This window comes from Melospiza melodia, chromosome Z, assembly GCF_035770615.1.
Source record: "Melospiza melodia melodia isolate bMelMel2 chromosome Z, bMelMel2.pri, whole genome shotgun sequence".
NCBI classification, from domain to species: Eukaryota; Metazoa; Chordata; class Aves; order Passeriformes; family Passerellidae; genus Melospiza; species Melospiza melodia.
The window spans coordinates 42,043,327-42,056,088 of NC_086226.1; the positions used below are offsets into that span (position 1 = coordinate 42,043,327).

The following is a 12,762-nucleotide window of genomic DNA, read 5'->3' on the forward strand; positions in this document are numbered from 1 at the left end:
TTCAAACTGCTCACTACATATATTATTTTGTAGTCAAATGGGAAAAAGGGAAGATTATTGTCAGAGAATTTACGGATATAATAAAGAATAGGTCTTCCAGAAGTGCATAAGACACTTTGGAACTTTTATTAAAATCAAATCATTGTCAGGCTACCTTAAAACAGAATTTCAGTACTGTGGAACGGAATATCTTTTAAAAAGAAATCAATACTTAATTAAGGGTCTTAGTTAAACAAACAGTAAAATGCAATGCTTTGGGACTTTTAAAGAACATGCTTGAATCCAAGACAAGCTTAGAAATGACAAATATTGTTGAAAAGATATATGCACTGCTAAGACTGATTTCTCCCATACTAAAAAGGAGGCTAAAAGCTATTTAAGTACAGTCAACCTTAAAAGAAAATATATTAAGAAGGATATAATAATCTTCAGTTCCATTCCACCAAATTCACATTACAAATACGTAATCCTAATAAAAGACATAGAAACTTCTCTGACAATTCACCACCAGAGAAGATCAAATACCTTTGTGATTTTCATTATAATCCAATAATTATAAACACCAATGAACGTGCATTGTTTTTGAAGAAAAGGGAATGTACAACTCTTCTTAGGACACCTCAGTTATGTTCAGCTATTTTGATAATTATAAGGTTATCCTACCTTGATTTCTTGACATACGCTTATGTACAACTTCCCTGATGAGATTTTTTTGGATTTCATATTTAGACATGGCTGTACAAACTTTTGTTTTTTCACGTTTGGCTACTGCATCTTAGACATAAGTATAACAGTAACAGGCATCAGTCATTTAAAAAATATATTAAACAAGCATATATCCATAATATTTGCCAGTTAAATAATATGCTCACTATGTAACATACACAAGGAAGCATTCAGAAAAATGTTAACACAGAAGGAAGAAACCCCCATGGCTTACTTTTCCAAATGTGTTGAGCCCAAACCAAGTGAAATATCCAAGAAATTACGCCAAGATACTTCTGAGAAAAGAAGAGAAAGCAGCGCCCTCTGCTGGTAAAGTTCTGAGCAAGTCACAATTCCAAGTGCTTTCAACATCTTCTCTGTTACTTTTCCAATACCTGGCACCTAGAAAAGAGTATGTAACATTATGGTGAAAATATTCCATTTGTAGATCCTTTACTCAGAAAATCTGAATCAAATACAACATGGAAGATTACCTAGAAAATTCTATCATTTCAGTAAAATCTTGCTTCTAGAACATAAAAACATTACATGATAGAATAGTAAATGTCCTTGTGTCTCTTACCTTTCTAATGGGCAAATCTTTTAAGAAGTCTAGCACTGCTTGTCTCTCAGGAGAAATTCTGTATTGGCCATTAGGCTTATTACGATCACTGCACATTTTTGCTAACATTGTATTTGGTGCTATTCCTTAAAAACAAACAAAAACCAATGGTAATTTAAAAAAATGTAAGACGAAGTTCAATTTCAACTATCCAATATTTATAAGCCAAAGAGCAGCCTTTATACTTGGCAAAGACTAAAATAAGGAAAAGAATTATGATTATTCATAAGTCAGGGTAACACAACAAGCACTAGTAAGTCAAGAGGGCTTAAATACCAAGTCCTTGAAAATAACATCAGTTACACGAGTCAACATTTTTATGATGGTGACTATGGTAAGAAAGAAAATGCTATGGTAGTTACAATGAACTCTTAACTAAGGAGACCTTTCTTCCTTGTATTTCAGCAAAAAGACTTTTTTGAGAGAATTTAACAAATTATATCATTTTGTGGGCTACCACTGGAATGTAGTAATTTATAAATTTATATATATATCACAGACATCAGAAGAATTAGGAGGGACGTTTCTTTTCTATCAAAGTAACTGTTTTTACGAATTAACTCTGGAATTTTTTTTGACAAATTAACTCTGGAATCTTCAGCAAAAGAAAGAATAACTTTGTCCTACAGCCCTAGAAGTCTGCACACTGATATAATGTATTATTCAAGATGGCAGAAATAACTCTACTTATTATTGATTATCAGTATTTTTTCAGTTACCCTTCTATTTATTTTTAATTTTGGGGCTTAAGACCCCTATTTGCACTTGTAAAAGCTACACCTGTTTTCTACACACTAACTTATCCTTAAGAAGACAAAACTTCAGTAAAGAAAACTCTTATTCTGCTATTATTCATGAGATAACATACATGGGAGGGGGTTTCATCCTGCTTCTTCTTACTAGCTGTTTCTCTGCCTCTGCTTACATTCCACACTTTCCTGACCCTCTGCAGCTGCTTCAAAAAGCTCACCGTTGCCTGATGCCTCACCGACCTGGTTCATACAGCAATTTGGATGGCATCCAAATGTGGCTAGAGACATACACTGGTTTTAGTCAATCAAAATAGCTGAGATTTAAAAGTGAGTTGTCTGAAGTCAAGACACAGAACTTGATTGATAAATTTTAAAAAGCTATTAAAGAGTTAATTAACTTCAGCATACATGTACTTTTCTAGGACTAACATTTTAATGAATTTTGATATTTTTTTAAGCAAGGAACAGTGTGAAGGTAGAAACACAAAACAGCACACATCTGCTATTCAAACTAAAAGCAGTATAGAAATCAGTGATTTACCTATGACACAGCGTCTGACAAAAAACATGATGCACTAGAAAAACCACCTGTGCTAAGATTAGCTCAAGTGTACTAGTCATTCTTCCTCGCTGCTTATTCTTACTTCAAGTAGAAAGAAGAAAAAAGATGACATAACCATTTCAATGATTAAAAAAAGAGTAAAAAAGAAAATAAACAGTAATGGTTTGGATATTCATGACATCTCTTGAAATAATTGAAAGTCACATTCTTTGCAGACCTTCAAAGATCTTCATATTTTTGTTGCGGGAGACTGTGGCAAGGGTAGATTCTTAATTAATGCCCTCTGAGATGAAAGTCGAAGACATTATGGAAATACAAAAATTAAGTTATTATTCCTATGTGTCTGAATACCTGCACTAGCAGTCAGTTGAGTTTTCTGCTCAATCCTAAAGCGAATTTCCTTCACAATTTCCTCTGCAGAAGTTCCAAAGACAACTGAGTTTTCCACTGATAGACCTCTTTGTTCATGTTCGTCATCCATCAGAGATGTGTTGTCTTCAAACAGCACTGGTGAAGAAGAGACTTCACCTTCGTTAAATTTGGCAGACATATTCACACAATCTTTATCTAAGTTAGACAGAAATACAAACGATTAATACGTCCGTATAGACTGATTTCCTTCTTCACTGGCTTCAGTGTTCATAAGCAGTTTTACTTCTTTCTATCTTTATTTAGAGAAAGCAATTGCATTGGTTTTTGTTTAAAGATTGGAGAGATGTAACTGCTTCGTTTTTGCTATGATTTGAGCTTGGCTGAGATTGAAGGAATTGGCTAGTAGACTGGAAATAACTTCCAGAAAAGCAAAAGGTTTAATGGCCTGTTGCTGTAGCAAAATCACTGAGATTTTATAATTATTTTTGTTTTATATCAGGTTGGAGGCCATATGCTCTCTTCCACAGAATTTTTTTCAATATTCTCCAAATAAAATTAGGGTTCTAGAATATCTAGTTCTAGAATGATCAGCCTGGTAAGCTTCTCATTTTCAACTGCAGTCATAGTAGAAAAGTAATGTCAGCAGTCCTTTATCTGACTCTACAAACATTACGATTAGTTTCACCCTCTAAGCACTTGTTTGCGAGGAACAAATATATCAGGCAAGTGTGAAGAAGCACATACTACATATCAGTGACACTGATTTTGTAAAGACTATGACAGTTTGTTGCTTTCTATTTTATCAATGCTTTTCCGTAGTAGTGTACGCTTGATTATCCTCTTAATGACTGTTAGAAATTTTGAATACAGGTAGTATAAATATTCCAGTTTGTGCATCATTCAACCATTCATATGACTACTTCTTCTCTATTATTCCCAAGTGGATATACATGTGAAATCCAGTAATATCTCGAACATTTCTAAAATCCTGCAGTGCTCCTGCTACTTATTTCCAAAATTATCAAGCTGAATTGTAATGCAGACCTAAACCACACCATTTGGTTTAGAAAATCTAGCACCACTTTTCAAACATTTTATTCTCATTAAAAGAAAATAAATTCTCCAAGTCATTAGCAGCGTACATTTTATTCACAGGTGAGCAGTAGAGAAAGGTAATCTGTAAACTAACTAAATTGTATGTAGAGAATATATGGGAGGGCAAATTATGGAAGGACTGACGTATCTACACTTTCAGTGGGTGCAGCTCATCTGAAGTTTACGACTGGCAACTCCTGCTCCCAATCCAATGTGGACAGCATGTCTTATGCCACTGCACAAGGCAAACAGCCATCCTCTGCTGCCCTGCTCACTCCGCTCCTTGCCCTCCTGCATATCCCGACACCCGGCCAGCCCAGTGCTGTTCATGACCCTGTTGCAGCACTGGGAAGCTGCAGCTCCCAGAGCAGCGTCTGCCTGCAGCCCCCCAGCCCTGCCTGCAGCCCCACAGCCCTGCCTGCAGCCCCAGCCCTGCCTGCAGCCCCCCAGCCCTGCCTGCAGCCCCCCAGCCCTGCCTGCAGCCCCCCAGCCCTGCCTGCAGCCCCCCAGCCCTGCCTGCCTGCAGCCCCACAGCCCTTCCTGCAGCCCCAGCCCTGCCTGCAGCCCCCACAGCCCTGCCTGCAGCCCCCACAGCCCTGCCTGCAGCCCCCCAGCCCTGCCTGCAGCCCCCCAGCCCTGCCTGCAGCCCCACAGCCCTGCCTGCAGCCCCCCCAGCCCTGCCTGCAGCCCCACAGCCCTGCCTGCCTGCAGCCCCCACAGCCCTGCCTGCAGCCCCCCAGCCCTGCCTGCAGCCCCACAGCCCTGCCTGCAGCCCCACAGCCCTGCCTGCAGCCCCCCAGCCCTGCCTGCAGCCCCACAGCCCTTCCTGCCTGCAGCCCCCCCAGCCCTGCCTGCCTGCAGCCCCCCAGCCCTGCCTGCAGCCCCACAGCCCTGCCTGCAGCCCCCCCAGCCCTGCCTGCAGCCCCCCCAGCCCTGCCTGCAGCCCCCCAGCCCTGCCTGCAGCCCCACAGCCCTTCCTGCCTGCAGCCCCCCAGCCCTGCCTGCAGCCCCCACAGCCCTGCCTGCAGCCCCAGCCCTGCCTGCAGCCCCCCCAGCCCTGCCTGCCTGCAACCCCCAGCCCTGCCTGCAGCCCCCCCAGCCCTGCCTGCAGCCCCCCCAGCCCTGCCTGCCTGCAGCCCCCCAGCCCTGCCTGCAGCCCCCCAGCCCTGCCTGCCTGCAGCCCCAACGCCGTCTCTCTGTCACCTTTGACAGGTCCTGAGGAAGAACAGGGACCTGAGCTGTCACTGGACAGTGAGACCTGGGACATCCCAAAGGCCAGGGACACCTCTGCCTTCATCTGCTTCCTCTGAGGATTGAGGGAGTGACTCATGTTCTTTTATATGATTTTTGAGTCTAGATTATGATTGTTATATTGATACAGCAAACTGCGTGCTATTTACCTGGTTCAAGTCCTACTGTATTATAAATTTTTTATTTTGCTACTTATAGATTGCACTATACTGATTCTGCTTGTAGAAGTCCTGTGCCATTTGAATGATAAATTCTGTGCTGTTGTAATAAAGTAATCCTACTAAGAAAAATAAAGCTTAAATTCTAACTACAATTTAATGCTTTCACAGTTCTGCCTAAGATCTCTAAAAGAAACACTCTGTCTCAGTGTCAGGTGACCTCATGAAAAGTAAGTAATTTGCTTACCTATTCCTGTAGTGCTTTCTGTATTAAAAAAGAACCTTCTTCTATCTTCAGGCCAGTTCAGCCTTTCCTCCAAGTGCTCTGTTATATTCAGGTAGGCTTCATCTAGGCCCATAGGCATAAAATTGGGATCATATTCAGCCAGTATTTCTCTAACCTCAATAAACACATAGTAAAAGTTTAAAGCCGTGTTGCTCTAAGAGCAGATCTTGACACAAAATCAGGACATAAACAAATGTAGTCTGAAACTTCCAGATGATCAATAAATACTAAAGATACTGACAATACAAATTATCTCTTGATATGTAAAACTATGGCAATAGTTCTTCAAGTAGTGAGATATTAATAGTAAGTGAGAACAAAACAGATTTTGAGCAGTGTATTTAACAGCAAAGGGCACTATGGTATAAGGACTGCACAGCCACTACAGTAACTGACACTGCAGTAACCATCTGAATAAAACTCTGAGGACCTGGAAACTCAGCAACATGAATAAACTGATGCAGTTTTCTGTGCTCAGTGCGTCAGATATCACATATACAAAGGTTAAAGAAACCCATCAGTAACAGTAATTGAACTGAAGTTACAGAAAATATTTCAGAGCAGTGGTTAATGCCACAGGCAAAATTTGTTAAGAAAACCTTAGTTTTAAGTCCATTTTTCTAGAAGGAAACGTAATAAAATAAACAGTCAAAATAAAAGCTCTACCTTCTCTCCTCCCTCTTTTTTTTTTAAACCTGGGGGAAAATCTGACTGTGTTATGGTTTTTTCTATGTTTTTCCTATCAGTTTGAGTCAAGTTCTTAGGTATTACAACATTCGTCCACATGCACTTCATCCTTCAGCAAGTGAATGAGGATAGGATTCTCTATGAACTTTGAAAGACAAAATGAAATAAATTTAAATATTTTCAATCCAAAACCCAAGGGAAAAACATAACTAAAAATCTGGACCAAGCCAAATCTCTAATACTTTAATACTTAACCCTATCAAACAACAAATGAAATACGCATTGTGAAATAAACATCATGAAATCCAAGATCCTTAAGATCCAAAACTACTGTGAAATACGGCATATTTATATATGCCTTTTTTATTTCTCTTTTTTTCAGAAGTCAAAAAAATAAACTAATATCTTACTTTATGTTTGTATATTTTTTGCTTCATAAAAATAAAGAAGGCCTGACACAATTTTTTTAAAGTCAGGAGACTTGTGTCATGCACTAATTTGATTTAAAATGTATAAAAGACCTCTTATCCTTTTTTTAAACAGGCTTTTATCTACCTATCACAACTATTTCCTCTGGCACTAAGTAAAACTACTTCCATTAAAGCAAAACATGATTTCTTTTCTCCATATTTCTTTTGCTCTATGTAGTCCCTTATTTTAAAAAAAATTCTATCTGCATTTATAAGTCACTAATGCTCTTTGTTTTTCTCTCCAGTAATTAGTATTCAAAAGTAGGATTACACATTACATAAAATTATCATTTCCATGTCTCCTATGTACTTGCAACTTCCTAGTAACTAGATTACGCTCCATGATTTTAACTTTTAAGAATAATACAACAAGAGATTTTCAAAACTTCTATCAGCAATGCTACTAACTTCAGTAGAATTGATAGATGTGCAATGCTTTTTCATCTCCTTGTCCAAAAGCACCAATATTTTGTTAGACTTATGTTTAAAGCTGCATTACTGAAGAATTTAATATTTAAATTATCACTTTTCATACTATCTAGAACTGATGTTATTGACACAGTCTAAAAACAAGTACACTCAATTTTGGTTAGAGACCACTTTCAGACTTACCTCTTTACTCACTTTGCCATATTTTTCAAAGTTTAGTGGTACTATAGTTAGATGGGGACATAGCCTTTTAGCAATAAATCCAGGCATGGCTGCACGCACCCCAAATCTCCGAGCATGGTAATTTGAGGTGGACTTAAGAGAGATTAAGTAAGTTTAGTGTTCAGTAATCAAACTTTTCCTTAAGTTTAGAATTAAATAGTTCTAAATAAAAATAAAAGTTCTAATCACATATCTCCATACAGAAAAGACTGAAAAAGACAAGAGTTTATACACATTTTCACTCCCCTCCTCCTGCCTTTCAATCTGCTTACATACTTTAAATTTTAATAAGTACACATTTTACTGAAAAATCCAGCTTACATGGTCAAGTCTAAGAATTACTGTTTCCTTTATTATTTTTAGGTTTTCCACGCTTCACATAATACAGTCTAATTTTATTTCTGCTATTGTTTTATGGTTTATTAGGCTTAGGATTCATGCAATTGGTTTCTGTATTAGTTTAACATTCCGCCTTACCAACATACTCATTGATCCCACTGCTATAGGTTTTTCCTTCAGCTCTGGATTGTCTCTCATTTCCACAGCTGCATAGAAGGCGTCCATGTCAATATGTACAATTGTACTGCTAAGGTTACGGTTCTGCTCCAGTTCTATCACAAGTTTGTCCACCTGAACAGAATAAATCAGTAATTGAAATACTACTAACCTGGCAGAAGTGCAACAGTATAGATTATCTTAAAACTCAGATGAATCTTGCATATAGTTAGAGTAAAAAACCTCAATAAATCCAATCCCCACCAAACCAGTACCAACTAAAAAAAAAACAAAACAATTAAGCTTTGGAGGAAACTTGCTCTCAGAGAGAATGCTGCTGCAGCAATTGGTCCAAAAAAAAGACCCCAAAACCCAGTGGAAAAAACCACAGCTGTTGTGGTTTAGCCTCAGCTGGCAACTGAGCTCCTGCAGCCACTCAATCCCCCATGGTGGAGAAGTCAGAAGAATAAAAATGAAAAAACCCAGGGGTTGAAATAAAGACAATTTATCACAGAAGGCAAAAGCTGTGCATGCAAGCAAACCACAATAAGGAACTAATTCACTGCTTTCCATGGGCAGGCAGGTGTTCAGCCGTTTCCAGGAAAAACAGCTTAATCATATGTAGGAGTTACTTGGGCAGACAAATGCCACAGCTGCAAAGTCTTCAACTTTTGTCACAGGAACCATATAAGGCTCGATTGCTGAGAAAAGTGCAATCAGAATAGCCTATAAACAAGTGTGTTTCACTCCAAATGTTAAAGATGTATGTCTATGTGAGCAGAGTTTCATCAGCTCCATGGTGTTATGACATAGATTTCTCTACAAAGTACTTTGATTGTGCTTAAATTGCTTGTGTTTTTACCAAAAGTCATGCAAATCATTTGTTTGTTCCAGAAATACTGCTGACCTACAAATGAGGTATGAACCATGCTGTCATGAAAAATTGCTAAATATTTGACATGGGATTTTTATGATGATCATGGTGGCAGCAGAATCACATATCATTCTAGAAGTAAGAGAAAATACAGGAAAAAAGCCAAAAGAATGTGCTATCAAAATAAGATTACCTAACCATAGGTTGACTAGGCAACCTCAATCTACACAACAAAAGGCTGCTACTGCTTGTAAGAAGCCCCAGTAGGCTTCACAACAAGGTAACACAGCAAGAAATGGAATTAGCAAAAAGGAACCAAAGTTTCACTTTGCTTGCAGGCACAAGGCCACACACACTCTCCTCACATCAGGGTACCAGTACAGAAATGTCTCTGGACTGACTAATTCATTTATGGCCCTGGAGAGGAAGGTTTACATGCAATTTGCATGGTTCTTCTCTCTTATTGGTCCCTCAACAGAACTGCTTAATAAAAAAACATAAAAACCTTATCCACAAGAACCATCTTTGAGCTCAAAACACTTGAACCAAGGCAAGAGAGCTTGGAATGTTTTATTTAAATTGCTGATTAATGATTTACAAAGTCTTTTCTTTGTTTTTTTCCAAGTTGCTATGAGGGATGAAATGCTAGACCAGAGCCTTAAACTAGGCTACTCAATACAGAAGGGCACAGTATGTTCTCTGAGGCTGAGAAAACAAGTTCAGACAAATTAAAAGCACAAGGGGGAAGACATTCAAAGAAAAAAAACCCCAAAAAACAAAAAACAAACAAAAGTGGGGTATTTACCTTATTTCCACTATATTACTAATTCAAAAGGATTAATGTCACACTTAATTCATCAAAAGCATCCTTATTTTAAATTCTGCTTTACAGATAATTTTTAGGTTGCTCTCAAATTCATATAGTTTAATTAGATAGTATCAAGTGCTGCTCTAGTAGCGTAACTTCTGCATTTCAATTTATCACATTTATAACAAACCTCTGTTTTGCTTTTTCTCCCTAAATATATTGCTAACAGCATACTTACTGGTTAGCTAACATATACATCTAAAGAATGAAGCAAAATCACATTAAACCAATAAAAAATACAAAAAGATTACTCTTCAGTGAAAGAAACGGATACAAGTAATATGCCAAAACCAAACACAACCAGATCTACTCAGAGAATTCTTGGCACATAAAAAATCTCTCTTTAAAATCTGTGGAGTAATTCCTCACATGCAAGCCAGGCTGACAAGTTTTTAAAAGCTGCTTTCAATAAACCTTTGTCAAGTAGAGATACCTTTTAATATATGTTTCCAAGCTAGATTTAAAAAAAAAAAAACCAAACGAAACAACCAAACAACCAAAAACTACGAATTATAATTAGAAGTTTAATTTTCCTTATAAACACTTTTAGACAATTTGAAGAGTTCTTCATTTTTTCTTATCCCACAGTAGAATATGTAAGTTTTCAAAGCAAGACAGAAAAAGTCAATAAAAGCAAGACAATGGTAACTATTTACAGAATAAACATCCGGGATAAATCCAACATGGATGAATAAAAACAGCAAACATTAGTACAGCAGTTTCCAACTCTGGTAGCAGCTGCACACTTTTTAATTTATTACAAATTACTGCTGGACCTCAAGGAGTTCCACACATTCTAATGGCAAAAACAACATTAGAATTGTGTTGCAGAATCTACATTTTATTCATATTACTATTGCCATCATGTAAGCAGGATTTTGTCCAAAAGTCCAGTACGTGGAGACATTTTTGTTTGGTTTTACCTTATAGGACTTAAATCAACTGCCAGCTTAGGAAGCCATACCTGAGCCTCTAAGCATCCTACAAACAAGACTTCATTTGAAGATGAGAACATGCAGTGTTCATAGAGGTAGATATACAGATACCTTTCTAATTCCAGAATACTTCCCACTTAAAATTTTAGCAGAAAGTAGTACTAAAAAGAAGAGTTAAAAACTCCTATCAGAATGCAGTGCTAAAAGGAAAAGCTAAAAAGCTCAATAGATAAGAACAACAGAGAAAATAGTAAGAACTGACTATATCCATAACTGAATGGAGATGATTAAACAACACAAAACAATCATTAAGAAAACCAAACAAGACAAAGATTTGCAAAACAAAAGGTGGAGGCCTGGGGAGATGTGGCTGGCAGGTAAGAAACAGAAAAAGGGAAAGGTATATAGAATATCAAATAGACAGAGAGAAGACTGGCTTCAAGTCCACAAATTTCAAAGAGGACTCTGGGACAATTTCAATGAGGACTCTGGGACTGTTTTGTAAAGAGGACTGATGGTGATCTGACTGTGGATGTGGGACAAGAAAGAAAAATTCAGGATATGACAAATAAAAAGAAAGCAGAGGAAAGAGCAAAATGGTCAGAATTTGTGCTGGGAGAATGAGGGCAACAACAATCATATACCAGAGTTTATGTGCATACAGAGAACAGAACAAAAATCCAATGTTTCCAGATGTTTTTACAGCAGAAAAGATCTCAAATTAGCCAGCAAAAAAGTGTGCCTACTATACTCCTCTAATGATATTTCTCATGCAGTATGACAGCTGACCTTGCAATTTATCTATTGGAAATAAAGATGTCTGCTATTTCAGTAAGCAGCATAAAGACTTCAAGCATGGAATTTGAAACTCAGGTCCCAGTAAAATGCATACAAGAGAGTTTATCTTCTTAAGTTTCTTTTTTCCTCTACAGAAACCAGTTTTCATAAGAAACATTAAAAGAGCATAAAATTATATTGTAATATCAATGGATCAATTTCTGAAAAAGACAACATGAAGGTAGACAAAGCAATTGAATTTTTTTGGTTTCCACAAAGTGCACTACACTACTATATTCTCTCATTACATAACTATATAATAACATTATTTATAAAATTTGTGTTATTAATGTATTCTATTCAATAAGATAAGACTACTCTCGGTAAAATAAATAGTTCTCTGGTGAAGGCAGGATGGAAAACAGAAGCATTTTTTCTGTAATTATATTACTTAAAAGCTACCTTAGTTAACTCAAAAAAACCTGGACAAGCAGAGTCATAATTAATCTATGTTGAAGATTCACTAAAAACAATTGTGACATACAGGCTTTCAACAAACCTTTTAGAGGCACTCAGAACGGCGAACTTTTCTTGCAACAAATTTGAAACACTGGCATCTAAAGTATGGAAGTGATTTGCGAACCTGAATTGAAACAAAATAGTTGTACACCAAAAAGACCTCAACCTCTAATCCTCAAAATGGCACTGAAAATTAAAGGATGTGTTTAATCTTCATGTGTTTCAGCTCTTCATCTTCAAACAAAATATATCAGTCAACTTTGCTGGAATATTGCAAGAATTAAGAATTGACAGTATGTGGTGTACAACATAAAAAACTCTATTAGAAAATCAGTAATTCTGCATTCAAAACTGGATTTAGACTAGAGTTCAACAAATAAAGCTTGGGGCCACCCTTTGAACATTAAGGACAACAGTAAATATTGAATAATTTGCCCCTCAGTGAACATTATCTGCTATGCGCAGTGAATAAAACAGGAATCCTGTCAAGGAAAACTAGCAAGAAATCATTTAAAGACTGAATCACAGCACAAAAGAAAATGGAAAGGAATTCAGCTCCTACAAACAATATTAACTCTGTTGTGCCTAGTAATGTATAGTGTACAACCTTTCTTTTAACATTACATACACTGTAATACTTTGGAGACTACTATCTACCATTAGCATTTTAAAAGAAAAATAGC

At 37.3% G+C, this 12,762-nt stretch overlaps 1 protein-coding gene across 6 annotated transcripts in view; it reads right to left on the reverse strand.

Moving 5' to 3' along the window:
- POLK (DNA polymerase kappa) overlaps positions 1-12,762 on the reverse strand; it is a 33,602-nt gene that overhangs the window by 9,168 nt on the left and 11,672 nt on the right. For all 6 annotated transcript variants that reach the window (XM_063180525.1, XM_063180526.1, XM_063180524.1 and 3 more), the window contains 6 exons: positions 8,089-8,241; positions 7,573-7,704; positions 5,765-5,918; positions 2,993-3,208; positions 1,289-1,413; positions 941-1,107 (listed from right to left, as the gene is read on the reverse strand). In XM_063180525.1, the coding sequence (XP_063036595.1) occupies positions 941-1,107; positions 1,289-1,413; positions 2,993-3,208; positions 5,765-5,918; positions 7,573-7,704; positions 8,089-8,241 (947 nt within the window). The remainder of the gene's footprint in view (positions 1-940; positions 1,108-1,288; positions 1,414-2,992; positions 3,209-5,764; positions 5,919-7,572; positions 7,705-8,088; positions 8,242-12,762) is intronic.